The sequence below is a fragment of the Sinocyclocheilus rhinocerous genome, unplaced genomic scaffold, assembly GCF_001515625.1.
Source record: "Sinocyclocheilus rhinocerous isolate Xijiao unplaced genomic scaffold, SAMN03320098_v1.1 scaffold1789, whole genome shotgun sequence".
In the NCBI taxonomy this organism is placed as follows: Eukaryota; Metazoa; Chordata; class Actinopteri; order Cypriniformes; family Cyprinidae; genus Sinocyclocheilus; species Sinocyclocheilus rhinocerous.
In genome coordinates this window covers 92652-106594 of record NW_015633183.1, presented here as the reverse complement: position 1 = coordinate 106594, position 13943 = coordinate 92652, and the positions used below count along the sequence as shown (strand labels likewise).

At 40.0% G+C, this 13943-nt stretch overlaps 1 protein-coding gene across 4 annotated transcripts in view; it reads left to right on the top strand.

Moving 5' to 3' along the window:
• Positions 1–11901, top strand: part of LOC107743488 (gastrula zinc finger protein XlCGF8.2DB-like) — a 23460-nt gene extending 11559 nt beyond the window's left edge. The window contains exons 1-3 of one of the 4 annotated variants that reach the window (XM_016556710.1): positions 1916–1942; positions 5524–5670; positions 10810–11901. In XM_016556710.1, coding sequence (XP_016412196.1) covers positions 5586–5670; positions 10810–11846 — 1122 coding nt within the window. In that variant the 5' untranslated portion in view covers positions 1916–1942; positions 5524–5585 and the 3' untranslated portion in view covers positions 11847–11901. Of the gene's footprint in view, positions 1–1915; positions 1943–5523; positions 5671–10809 lie in introns of those variants that run through there. The other 3 variants (XM_016556712.1, XM_016556711.1, XM_016556713.1) reach the window with 3 other exon arrangements.
• The last annotated feature ends 2042 nt before the right edge of the window (positions 11902–13943 follow it).

Sequence of the window (13943 nt, the reverse complement as noted above, 5' to 3'; positions counted from 1 at the left end):
GACTGCGTGACTTCGCCTGTGGATTTTTTTAAGCGACTAATACAATTTTGGTCGACTAACGATTAGTCGACTATTAGGGGGCAGCCCTATTTAATATTAATAATAATGAGCCACAAACTTAATTCATTTGAAGTAAGGGAAAAATCCAAAAACCTAAAACCTTTTATTTTCTTGTACGTCAGTCTTCGTTCTAATTTGGGATTAATAAGCAACTTTGTCATTGTAGGCTACTATTCCTGATGTTGAGTGTGGGATTTATATTTTATTTTTTTCATTAAGAGTAATAGTGAATCAACCTTAAGCATTACTTTTGTTCCAAGAATAGGCAAGATCTAAGATTTATCACCAAAATAAGTGCTACAGATGCGAGAATGCGAGATTGGTTGCGAAGATGACACGCTCGCTCTTTCTCTGCTGTCTCTTTGCAATGATTGTAGAAATGGTCGTTAATTCTTAATATGAGTACGTAGGGCTGCACGATAAATCGAAATGGAATCGAGATCGCGATTCGACAGAAGCTGCGATTGTCATGCGTATCTTTCAGTGAAGCACAGTTCTGTGATCAGCAGTAAATCTGCATCCAAAGGCCAGAGGGCGCTTCACTGAGAAGCTATGCAAACAGCTGTCATTATCGCGAACGATTTCTTCGATTTCAGAATCGTGCGATTATATCGTATGCGATTTTTTTGCGTAACTTGTCAGTGAACTACGGCTATGTGTAGTAAATGCTGCTCCATCTGAAAGCACGTGAGGATGATTTCCTGCTGATTACAGAACCGGCTTTACTATCAAAATGCGCATGACAATCGCATTCGATTAATCGTGCAGCCCTATGAGTACGGCACAGACATGTTACAGGTAATAATATGATCAAAAAGCCATGGCAACAAAGGATTTCAAAGGAAGTCAGTTTAATAAGTTTAAATATCTTTCACAGTCAATTTGATTCAACTAAATTCTTGCTTATATTGTCATTGTAGAATTAGGCTACTTTTTTCAATGAATTTTAATGAATATACGAATTAATAAAATGAATTGCTTATTTTTTTGTTACAAAATTTTCATTAATTTAATTTTCATTTACTTATTTGTCTTAATCGATTTTAAAACCATGGGAGACCACAGACATGAAGACATTTTCAACCGATTTTAGCCTTATCCTCTGAATGCACTAGACAATTCAACCAGAACGTAAGACCACACACTTGTTGATTGTAAGGACGATTTCACATTGACACGAGATCTCACGGAGACTCGCGAGATCAAATGTGACTAGAGAAGAAAAACAAAAAGAGAACAATCGAAAATGTTTAAAAGTTGTTTTTAAAAAGTAACAAAACGTAATAACAAGCAACAATATTTCAATCTTCCAGTGCAATTCAGTACAGCATACTGTGATACAAGTTTGAGCAGTTATTGTGATGAAATGGTACATGCCCAGGAGGGGGAAAAAAACTGAACTGAACTATTAGAAACACTGTAATATAAGTACTGTATTAATAACATCTGAATTTAAGTTATAAGTGGAAAAAACAATCTCTGTGTGTGCGTGTGTTTGTTTGAATTATTTATAGTCAAATAATTAATTTGGCACAACTAATAATAATATTTATTGCTACATTTGTTTATTTTTGTTTTTGAATAATCTGTGGTCCTACAAAGATTAAATTTTATTGACGACAGCTTGCTATATAGTTTCCGCACTTATGAACGGTTTACCTTTTAGAGTACTAGATGTGCTACACAGTCTCATTAGCAGTTATTTTCAGTGCACAACTAGACAACGTGTCTTTAAATATTCAAAAAGACTCTGAATACAATTCTTTTTGTATGTAATTTTTCCAGCCCTTCTGACCTTTGTGTTTGAACAGGACTTTTATTTTGGTGTAGTGGTGTGACGTCATAAGGCTGCGCTGTGCTCCTGTGATTCGGCTGAAGAAAGGTTTGTTTTTCTCTTTCAAAGGTTTTATGTCAATGTGCGGGCTATCTTCAAATGATGTGAAATAGCTTAATTATTGTTTAATGTAAGATTGCAATGCTTCATCTAACGTTACTGTACATTAATTGTGAAAGCGCATCTTAGTAAAAGAAAAGCTGCATCTCATTTCTCCCTTTATCATGAATCACTTCATAGTAAACACAGTTATAGATTACAGTTGCTCTTTCTGTAAAAAAGAAACCATTGTAAGATTATTTTGAATGTCTCTGGCTTGAGATGTCACCATTTCTGATCATTAAAATTAAATTAAATTTCATAGTAGCTTTGAACATAGTAGCTTTCAATCAGTTTTTATTCACAAAAAGATTTTAAAAAAAGTATACTATTGTATTTCTTTTTGTTATTAGGAAACTTTTATATCCATAAGTGTAAATGGAGTGACTCAAAACCCTATTTTGCCCATTTTCAAACAGCTCTTGCAAAAAATAAATAAATAAATAATAATAATAATAATAAATAAAAAAAGGAAATCACAAAATGGTTTAAAGGGGTCATATGATGTTGCTAAAAAGAACATTATTTTGTGTATTTGGTGTAATGAAATGTGTTTATGCGGTTTAAAGTTAAAAAAACACATTATTTTCCACATACTGTACATTATTGTTTCTCCTCTATGCCCCACCTTTCTGAAACGCGTCGATTTTTACAAAGCTCATCGGTCAGAAAAAGCGAGGTGTGCTGTGATTGGCCACCTATCAGTGCGTTGTGATTGCCCGAATACCTCAAGCGTGAGACGGAAATCTTACGCCCCTCACCATACTGTGATGATGCCCTGTCAGGCCAGAGCGACGAGACAAAAACATGAAAACCCATTACAAACGAGGCATTTGTTGCATCCAGTGATTTGTATAATCATGAGTATCGATAACATAATTACTGATTATAATGACTTATACTGTCTTTTTACATGTTGCATCGCGCCGCGTAAACATAAAACCATGTCAGCATTTGTGATCGGAGAAATGACAAACAACAAGCCCTACTCCACACTGCCCAAAACTCGCGTTTGAATCATCAGTAGTTACGCTTTCTTTCTTTGCGTGAACATTTGGGGGCTTTATGCAAATCTTCCCACATAGTGAGGTAGGTATGTGGGGGCGTGTTAGAACGAGCCGTTTTAGGTAGGCGTGGCTGACTCTTAACTTTTATAAAGAATATCTCTTTGGATTTGAGACTTTAGTCTTTGCAAATTTACAGATCTTCTTTATGCACCAAGAGCTTGTAACACTCCAAAGAGAAAGGAAAAAATGAAATCGCATCATATGACCCCTTTAAGTGATCTAAGCACACTAATAACCACATGCTGACGACACCTGAGGCCCGTTTCAGAAAGGAGGTTAAATGAAAACTCCTTAAATTAGTATGTTAACCCCGAAATGAGAGAAACTCTTGAGTTTTCCATTTCAGAAATGGAGGTTTGTCAAACCCGAGAAAGCAAGGTAACTTAAGTCAAGCCCGTTTCTGAAAGAGAGGTAACTTATACTCATGGTGCGTTTAAGTCATGTCGGATAGATCGTATTTACGAGTTGTATGCACATGAACGCCACCACAAAGTCGTTATTACGAGTGGGAAACTCGAAATTTTCTTTAAGCCCTGTGTTTCCAAGTTGGGGGCGTGTCAATGAGAAACATGGCGGAATCGATGGATGCAGCGTCTGTAGTTGACGGTAAATTTTTGTTTAAATTGATAGTTTAGTTGTCCTATAAACTTAAATTGGTCATGTTCTTGTTACGCAGCTGAAATCCAAGTAAAGAAATGCAGACCCTGTTGTATTTTCTTGTAATTTATTAAAAGAAGGTACACCGCCATCTTGTGCCGACTAAACTGACTTGAATGCACCTGACGTCATAATTACGACTTGTCAACTCGTAAGTACGAACGTCCCAGGAGGACTTGAACGCATCATCAGATTCAGTTACCATGGTAACTTACTCTGTGAACCTGACTTGGGGTGCGTAACGGGGGGAAGGTTAGGACGATTTCAAGGGCCCGGCTATGGAGAGGGGGCCTGGAACGCGATTTTTACTGAGGGGCCTACAAATACAAAAGCAACATTTATTCCTGTCGGATTTTAATATTCTTCCAGTACTTGGTATTTGTGGCCATCCTCTTCATCTGTTTTTTTTTCTTTTGCCTGTGGGATACCATTAAAATTACTATTAGTTCAATAACTTACCGTTCTGACAGTTTTCACCTCTGATATTATAACAGTGATTAAGAATTAAAGTTATGCATTGACTCGGAAGTACACTGATGTCTTTTTGTCGGATGCTGTTGCCATGGTGAATCGTAATTTCAGAGCTCTATTGATCATGGCTTTTCATATTCGTGGTGCATGCGCTAAATTTAGAGTCAGCCTACTCAGAGTGGATTGAGCTAACTCAGTTCAGCTGTTCTGAAACTCAGGGTAAAGCGGGCCACACACTAGAGAATTTTAAGCCCAATCTGCACCCCTGAACCCCCGGGGGGTGTGGCCCGATTCAAGGCTTGTCGCATAGATTTTTGGTCCAAAAAATCCTCTATTGTGTGGCGTCATTACGTTTATTTAACTGCTCCCAATTGAGACGGAGCGTCCCCAAACGCAAATTGTAAATGGTTTTAAAATCGTTTAAGATTTAAAAATCGTCTAGTGTGCGGCCAGCTTTAGTCAACTCAAGAGTTCAAGTTTAAACCATAGACTGTAAAAACGGCTGTTGCCATCTTGGCTGCGTGTCACTCCCGGATAATCGAAAATGGGCAAAAAGGCGGGACATGGGTGGAGCTCGTTGCTGAAACCACGCCCACCTAGCGCGACGGTGGTGACGGCACCTCCAATCCACCTGTCACTCAAGGGACCCTGCCCTTAATTATGCAGAACTTTAAGGCTTAATATAATTTAAACGGATGAGTTATAAAAAATGCACCCCCCTCACAGTTGTCATAAAGGGCAAAATGAACTATATAGACCAAACCCTCTTTTTGTACCAGGCTGTAAACACATTTTTTTCTGCTGTAAAGTTGGGCATTTTAACATGGGGGGTCTATGGGATTGACTCCCTTTTGGAGCCAGCCTCTAGCGGCCAGTCGATGAATTGCAGTTTAAATCACTTCCGTGTTGGTTTCGAGAGAGAAACCGGAAGGTTGCCGCTTTGGTTTAAACTCAAGAGTTGGTTGAACCTCCTTATTGAAACAGGCCCCTGCTGCTCAAAACTGTGTAAATGCAACAAGAAACCAACTGCAAACCAAACTCCTGGTTAACATGTATTAAAAGGGGTCGTGTTTAGTCACTATTTAGTGTGGTATTTTTTGACAATATTCACTCATCATGACAGTAAAATAGGGCATTCTAAGTCTATATACTGCAGTATTTCCTCTCTCAATCAGTAGAAAATATGGTTAACACCCGGTCATGCATGAAAAAAAAAAACCGTCATGTACCGTGAAACCGGTATAATTTTGAAAAATACCGTGATATACATTTTTGGTCATACCGCCAGCACAAATTTTTCTCTGTTCATTTTTTTTCTCATTTTCATCACGACAGTATCGAACCACACAGAAAAACTGGTGAAGCAACTGAGATCCACGTGACACACGATTATAAAGATGGCGTTCATTAAAGAGGAGAGTGAAGACTTCAGGATTGAAGAAGTATTCAGTCTGAAACAAGAAGATACTGAGGAACAAACAGGTTGGTATTCATTCTCATTGGATCCTCATTAAAATATCAGTCTCTACAGAAATGAATGATATTTTTAAAGAATGTCATGTGAGTTTACAAATGTATTAATTTTATTTATGGAGCCTCATGTATACAAACATGTTGAGATCACATGACCAGACAAATACTAATGCTGCCCTCAAGTGCAGCTGAGAAGATCCTACTTCTATACGTTATGTCATGCATTAAATAAAAATAAATAACTTAATAATCTAACTGATAGTACATAGGAACCTTTGTACATCCAGCCTTGTGGTTTGCTTTGAATCTTTTTCTGAATATTGAGCATCTTTCCCACAAGCTTCGCCACGCTCAGTGGGCCTCATTCATGAAACTTGAGTAAATATACGAGTCAATTCTGATTAATTTCAGCGTAAAACAGACTAGGGCTGTGCAATTAATCGCATGCGATTGTCAAGCGCATCTCGTCAGTAAAGCCGGTTCTGTGATTAGTAGTAAATCGCCATCACCTGCTTTCAGATGGAGCGGCATTCACTACACAGAGCCGTAGTTCATTGAAAAGCTAGGCAATATCGCGTTCATATTCGAATGCGATTCATCTGCGATAATGAACGCGATATTGCCTAGCTTGTCAGTGAACTACGGCTCTATTGTTAAAATAAGACCTCGCATGTTGTTTAATTTAATTGTGCTTGTCTGTCGGGGAGCTGTGGTGGTGCAGCTATGTCAGACTTCGTAACACTGACACCTTGGACAGGTCAGGTCGCTCCCCATCTGCACTGATTTAATTGCTTAGGATGTGTAGCTTTTCTTGTCTTAACTTACACTTTTCTGGTTTCAACTTTAGCCCTGCTGACTGCAGGTGTTCCATCACTAAGTTGCAGTCGTTGGTCGTGCTCTGCCGCGTCACTTCTGTTGACGGTGATATCATCCATGTAGACAGCTTTCCCTTCTAGTCCTTCCAGCGTTTCCATGATTTTCCTTTGGAAGATTTCAGGAGCACTGGAGATTCCAAAGGGTAGGCGTTTGAAACAGTACCTGGCAAAAGGGGTACTGAAGGTATTTGCCAGAACCCTGCAGCTGCATCCAATGTGGTAAACAATCTTGCACCATTCAGCTTTGCTGTGATCTCCTCTATGGTGGGTAATACAAACCTTTCTCTCTTGACAGCTTTGTTTTACTTCCTGAGGTCGACAGACATACGCACCTGTCTGGACTTCGGAGTGGAAAGGGATTCTGTATGCAGCATGCACTGCATAGGATGTGCATTCTTTTGTAATGAAATTGTCACTGGCTGTGTTTTTAGTAAGCCAACCTCCATCGCAGCACTGTGAACCTCATGAGTTCTTTGCACCAGCCCCATCTGCTCAGCTACTGATTGGCTAAATAGGTTGTTAGCAGTCACCTCTCTTGACAAACACTTTGGATGAGTACTGGTTGTTTTTGAAATCTGCGTGTGCTGCAACCTGGCCAATACAGTTCAAATGGCCGCCTGGGCTATTCAGTACAGTATTAGCAGCGAGCAGTCTTTTCTCAGGCTTGAGCATTCGAAATGCTTCTTTAGTCATAATGCGCACATCGGCACCTGTGTCTATTTTAAAGGTAGCTAACCAATCCCTAGCTGCACAAGTCCATTCATTGTATGAAGTTATGCTACCAACTAAGCCCAGAAAGTGATAATCATACTCTTTACAATCTCTTATTTCACTCATCATTTTGTTTTTGCACATCTTTTCCCAGTGCCCTGGAGTGTTTTGCTTCTCGTGTGTGTCTTTTATGTGCTACCTCTTGAACAGCGCATGCATCCTCTCACTGTGTGCTAACTTGTGCTTTCACCTCCTCCGATTATAAGGTTTCTTGTACCGTCATTTTAAGTGTGAGATTTGTGATGAGCTGCAGCTTGCGTGACACAGTTCTATGTCTTGGATTCCTACCACAATTTGGTCCTTAATGTGCTGTTCGCGAGCAGCCCTGAACTCGCAGTGCTGCGACAGTTCATAAAGAGCAGGGATGAAAGATTCCACTCTCTCACCAGGACATTGTACATGCAGATTAAAAACATCAGGACACCATGTAATAAGTCCTTTTAATGTGGGTGTGGAAGAAACCAATGTCCAGCCTTGTGGTTTGCTTTGAAACTTTTACTGAACTTTCCCACAAGCATTACAGTCCTGCCATATTCAATCATACCTACAATTTCTGCCCCTTATAAAGTTTCTTCTTTCTTATTCTTGTTAAAATATTAGTATAATTAAAATGATAAAAATAATTTATTATCCGCCATGGGAAGAATATACAAGGAGAAAAGCAGAGGACTGCGGGCTAAAACTAAGCCCTGTGGCACTCTATACTTGTGTTTGATAATAATAATAATAATAATAATAATAATAATGATGCATTTTATGTATACTGAAGTTTTCTTATACCCAAAGCGCAACATCAAGCATAGTACAAAATACATCAATTGAAATAAGAAAACAACACATCAGTAATAAAAAGAACAGCAGTAGTAATAAAATGGGTAGAGAGAAAAATTCAGAAGAAAACACAACATATTCTGTTACACCAAATACACAAAATAATGATATTTAAAAAAGCATCATATAACCCCTTTAAAAAGATGAGTTTTAACTGTTTCTTAAATCTACTTAATGTGGGGGCATTCCTAACAGTTAAAGGAAGTGCATTCCACAACCTTGGGGCCGCTACAGAGAAAGCTCTTTCACCCATAGTTTTGAATCTGCAGAACAGAGAGATCGTGAAGGCATGTAAGGAGTAATTAAATCACATATGTATGAAGGAGAGCAGTTCATTGTACGGCTTTATATGTTAAATTAAGGGTTTTAAAATCAATATGGGCATGGACCGGAAGCCAGTGCAGGTTCCTAAGCATGCCAGAGATGTGCTGATGAGGAGTATGAGTAAGGACACGTGCAGCTGAGTTCTGTATGTATTGCAGGCGCTTAAAAGGGAAATAACACAGACACTTTCACCCAATCTCATGTTGATCTTGAGTACTTATAGAGTAGTATAGCGTCGTTCATACCTCCAAAGAGTCTTTAGTATTATCATATTTATAAAAGAAAAATACAGCTTTCCAATTCTCTCCGAAAACAGCCGAGCTCTTGGAGGCACGCCGTGGGCGGAGCTAAAGAGTGACGAGCACTTGAGCGCCGATTGCCAACAAAACAGACATTTGATGCCATTTCACTTACTGTATGCAGTTCTGAATCATTTCCAGGATCTTTTATAGCTGGGACAGCTCCATTTTCCAGTATCAAATTATGTGCAAATCCAGCGCCGAACTGGGCCTCGTTTATAAAACGTTCGTCAACAAACACGCTTACAAAACTCTGTTGCTGCCCCGGAAAAACAAACTGCATCCACTGTTATCTTTCCCTTACAGCCAAAAACACATTTCTTTGGAGACTTCTCGAGCGAGTCTCGTTCAGTGCAGCCGAATGAAGCGCGTTGATGGGCACGCTCTTGCTCTCGCTCTGATCGATGTGTGTGCGCGGGCACGCTCTTCCAGGAGAAATGCCCATACAAGGAGTTCCACCCTTCATTACGTCACGAAGAGCCAAGCTCAAAAAAAAAACTCTGAAACTTGTACAAAACCGGAAGGAGTATATTTGACACAGAAATACTCTGCTCTACATTCATACCGTTTTTTGAAACTTTGGCCATGTTTAGCATGAGAATCCAACTCTTTAACCGTGTAAGTAACTCAACATGCATAAAATAGCATTAGACCTCCCCTTTAATGGATTTTTCAGGTAAACCAATATAAAGGGCATTACAATAATCAACCCTAGAGGTAACAAATGCATGGACAAGCCTTTCAGCATCAGATAGTGAAAGAAAATGCCTAATCCTGGCAATATTCCTGAGGTGAAAAAACACAGATTTTGAAATACTCTTGATATGTGCATCCAGAGTCAAATGAGGATCAAAAAGAACACCAAGATTACGAACTAGAGAGGATGGAAGTACTACACTAGTATCAAAATGCTAACTCAAATTTATACCATTGGAAGCAGCTGCAGGGGTGCCGATGAGAAGGACCTCTGACTTAGTACTATTCAATTTAAGAAAATTGTGGTACATCCATAATTTAATTTGTTGCAAGCAGTCAGTTAGTGTTTCCGAGATACCTGTAATATTAGTTTTCGTGCTTATATACATTTGGGTATCATCAGCATAGAAATGAAAACCCAAACCATGCTTTCTAACTATCTGCCGTAGAGGGAGCATGTAAATACTAAAAAGTATAGGACCCAGGACAGAACCCTGGGGAACACCATGACAGACCTGTCCGACATTAGATTTGTTGTTATCTAAAACAATATACTGGGAGCGATCAGAGAGACATTTAAACCACTCAAGCACTGTACCGGAGATACCAAGCCAAGTCTCCAGTCTCACAATCAGTATAGAGTGACACACCGTATTGAAGGCTGTACTCAAATCTAACAGCACCAGAATAGTAAGGGCACCAGAGTCAGCAGAGACAAAGAGATCATTCATGACTCGAACCAGGGCAGTCTCAGTACTATGTCCTGATCGAAACCCAGATTGAAAAGGTTCTAAGAGCTTGTTCAAGGACAAGTGAGAAGTGATGAAACATAATAATTTACATGTGGTAGCAATTTGATAGATATGACCTGACTTACTCCTGTGCTGTTGGGCACAATAGGGAGACGAGGTCTCCCCATTGTTGTCGTCCTCTGCCAGCACTTCAGCTTCGTCCCAGGATATGCCGGCATGCTTAAGATTGTTGGTAAAGGTCTGGCACCAGGTGGTTCCGGGTTGTCCACGCTTGGGCCACATAGCCACCAATGCATTGTTATGCATAGAATATGCCTGGCTAGCCTGAGACGTTGCTGTGTGATGGCAACTTGAAGGCTGTTGGAATTTCCCAGCTGCAAGACTTTTTCATTGGTGATGCGATCAATAAACCAGATCTTGAGAATGCCCCAGAGACGTTGCTGGTGGAATGTGTTTATCCTCCGGATAGTGTTCGCCATTAGCTTCCATGTTTCGCATACATAGATTGTGCTTTTGGACAACAATGGACAACTTGATTTTAAGAGAGATTGAAGCTGACAAAGACATTAAACTGCTTTTGTATGTTTGTTTTTTTTCTAGACCTGATTGAGAAGAGTCAAGAGCTGAAGGATATGGAAGAGAAAGAGCAGAATGAGAAAGATCATGATTTAAAAATAGGAGAAAAGAAGGTAGAATTTAAGAGTTTTACCTGCCATCACTGTGGAAAGAGTTTCAATCGACAACGAAACCTTAAGGTCCACATGAGAGTTCACACTGGAGAGAAGCCTTACACCTGTCAACAGTGTGGAAAGAGTTTCGCTCAAAAAGGAAGCCTTGCAGTCCACATGAGAATTCACACCGGAGAAAAGCCTTATATTTGCTCTCAGTGTGGACAGAGTTTTACACATAAAAGCAATCTTAATTCCCACATGAGAATTCACAGTGGAGAGAGCTTGTTCACCTGCCAACAGTGTGGAAAGAATTTCATTCAAAAACATAACTTGGCAGTCCACATAAGGATTCATACTGGAGAGAGACATTTTATCTGTAAACAGTGTGGAAAGAGTTTCACTCAAAAAGGAAACCTTGAAGTCCACATGAGAAGTCACACTGGAGAAAAGCCTTATATTTGCTCTCAGTGTGGACAGAGTTTTATACAAAAAAGCAACCTTAAATCCCACATGAGAATTCACAGTAGAGAAAGCTTATACACCTGCCAACAGTGTGGGAAGAATTTCAATCAAAAACAAAACCTTAAAGTCCACATGAGGATTCACACTGGAGAGAGACATTTTATCTGTAAACAGTGTGGAAAGTCTTTCACTCAAAAAGGAAACCTTGAAGTGCACATGAGAAGTCACACTGGAGAAAAGCCTTATACTTGCTCTCGGTGTGAAAAGAGTTTTACACATAAAAGCAACCTTAATTCCCACATGAGAACTCACAGTGAAGAGAGCTTGTTCAGCTGCCAACAGTGTGGAAAGAATTTCATTCAAAAACAAAACCTGGAAGTCCACATGAGGATTCACTCTGGAGAGAGACATTTTATCTGTAAACAGTGTGGAAAGAGTTTCACTCAAAAAGGAAACCTTGAAGTCCACATGTGGATTCACACTCGAGAGACATTTGATCTGTAAACAGTGGAAAGAGTTTCACTAAAAAAGGAAACCTTAAAATCACATGAGAATTCACACTGGAGAGAAGCCTTACATCGTGTCTACACCGGATGCAACAATACCTAAAGTCTGTCTACACTGGATACGATAAAGCAACCGTTGCAAATCATTTGAACTTTGTGCCAGTACATCATAAATAGAATGAGGGAGCAGTTTACTGTCAGGAATTTGTTGTTGCATCGCGCCGCTATTCAGTGTTGACAGCATCACTGATTATAATGAGTTCTATAATATTTTGTCACGCTGCGATCAATGTGAAAAGAGCTTCATAACACAACTAAGCCGTAGATACCGTATGACCATTCACACCGGAGAGAAACATTTCATATGTGGTCAATGTGGAAGGCAGAGATGTTCACAAGTCTTTAACTTGGAGTCTGAGTCAAGTCTGAAGTCTTTATCGCTGGAGTCTGAGTCAAGTCTCGAGTCTTTGGTCACGAGTCTGAGGCTGCGTTTACACTGGCAGAAAAAATCAGATTTTTTTGCCCACATCTAACACAGATCGGAATTTGATGCACGCGTGTAAACACAAAAATCCACACGAGATCCGATTTTTTCGCATTCGATCTGAGCCGTTTCCAAATGTGGTTTTAAATCAGATACATATCCGATATCTGGACATCCGACCTACGTCTAAACACGCATATCCGATTCTCCATGTCAATTACGTCACTGTTCCACGACGCACCGGGGGGAAAAGCTGTCCTCTCTCTGCCAAGTCGTACACCTTTGAGTTCCTCAGGACCCGTGCGTCATGTACGCTTCCCGGCCACCCCACGTTGATGTTGGTAAAGCTAAGTAATACATTTTACTGTTAATGTCTGCCTTGTGTATATCAGTGGGGTAGGCAAAAACAGAGTAGGGAAGTTTTATTTACCACATTCTGTCGTCTACAACCGCCTGCAACAGAACCGAATGCCAACCTTTCCGATTGAAGTAATCAGTGGGGTTGTGTGACGGGGCAATGATGGGAATGTGACTCCCATCAATTGCTGCAGCACATTGAGGGAAACCCCAGGTAGTGTAGAACCCCCTGATCACATTCTGAGTTCCTCTCCCCGTGGTAACTTAACATACTCGTGGAGCAGCTTGCGGTTTACTGCGAGGCAAAAATCGCGAACAATGTGACACACCGACGAACAGCTCACTCCGAACAGGTGCGCCAATGTGCGATAGCCGGCCCCAGTGGCAAGCCACCATAAGGCAAGGGTGACACGTTTGCGCACTGAGATCACTTTTCTTAATGGGGTGTCTTTATGACAGACGCGCATGTAAGCGCTCGCATAGAAACTCAAAGCTAGTCTTGTTTACGCGAAAATTTTGTACCCATTCCTTCTCGTCAAAGGAGTTGACTTGGTTCCACCACTCCTGCCTCCTTGGTCTTTCCCACAGTAGTCGTGACACCGATCTAGAAAGCATTAACGCCGTCCTTATGATGGCAGCATTAAAAAGCCGCTTTCGCTTTCTTTGTTTATTTATTTGCTGTCGGGTATACTTTTGCCGACTTTGGAAAAGATGAATAAGCAAAAGTCCATCCAGAATTCGAGGGTCAGTCGTTGCGCTCATTGTCGTGAAAGCCAGTGAAATGATTTTAGGCGGGAGATTAGTGTAAACACAGATATCGGATACGAGGCGTGTCTAAAGTGAATGTAAACAGACGTGCCAAAAAATCGGATATGGTGAAAAGATCGGATCTGTGCATTAAGACTTGCAGTGTAAACGCAGCCTGAGTCGAGTCTCAAGTCATTTAATGGCTCGCTAAGAAAATTCCATTCAGAATCCTCATGTTTTGAAATCTTCCTATTTACGAAGCTGTTTAGACAAACTATAATATATTATATTTTTATTAATAATGCATGATATGACTTAAAGGGGTCATATGATGCTATTTTAAAGGGGTCATATGATGCGATTTCAATTTTTCCTTTTTCTTTGGAGTGTTACAAGCTCTTGGTGCATAAAGAAGATCTGTACAGTTGCAAAGACTAAAGTCTCAAATCCAAAGAGATATTCTTTATAAAAGTTAAGTCAGCCACGCCTACCTAAAACGGCTCGTTC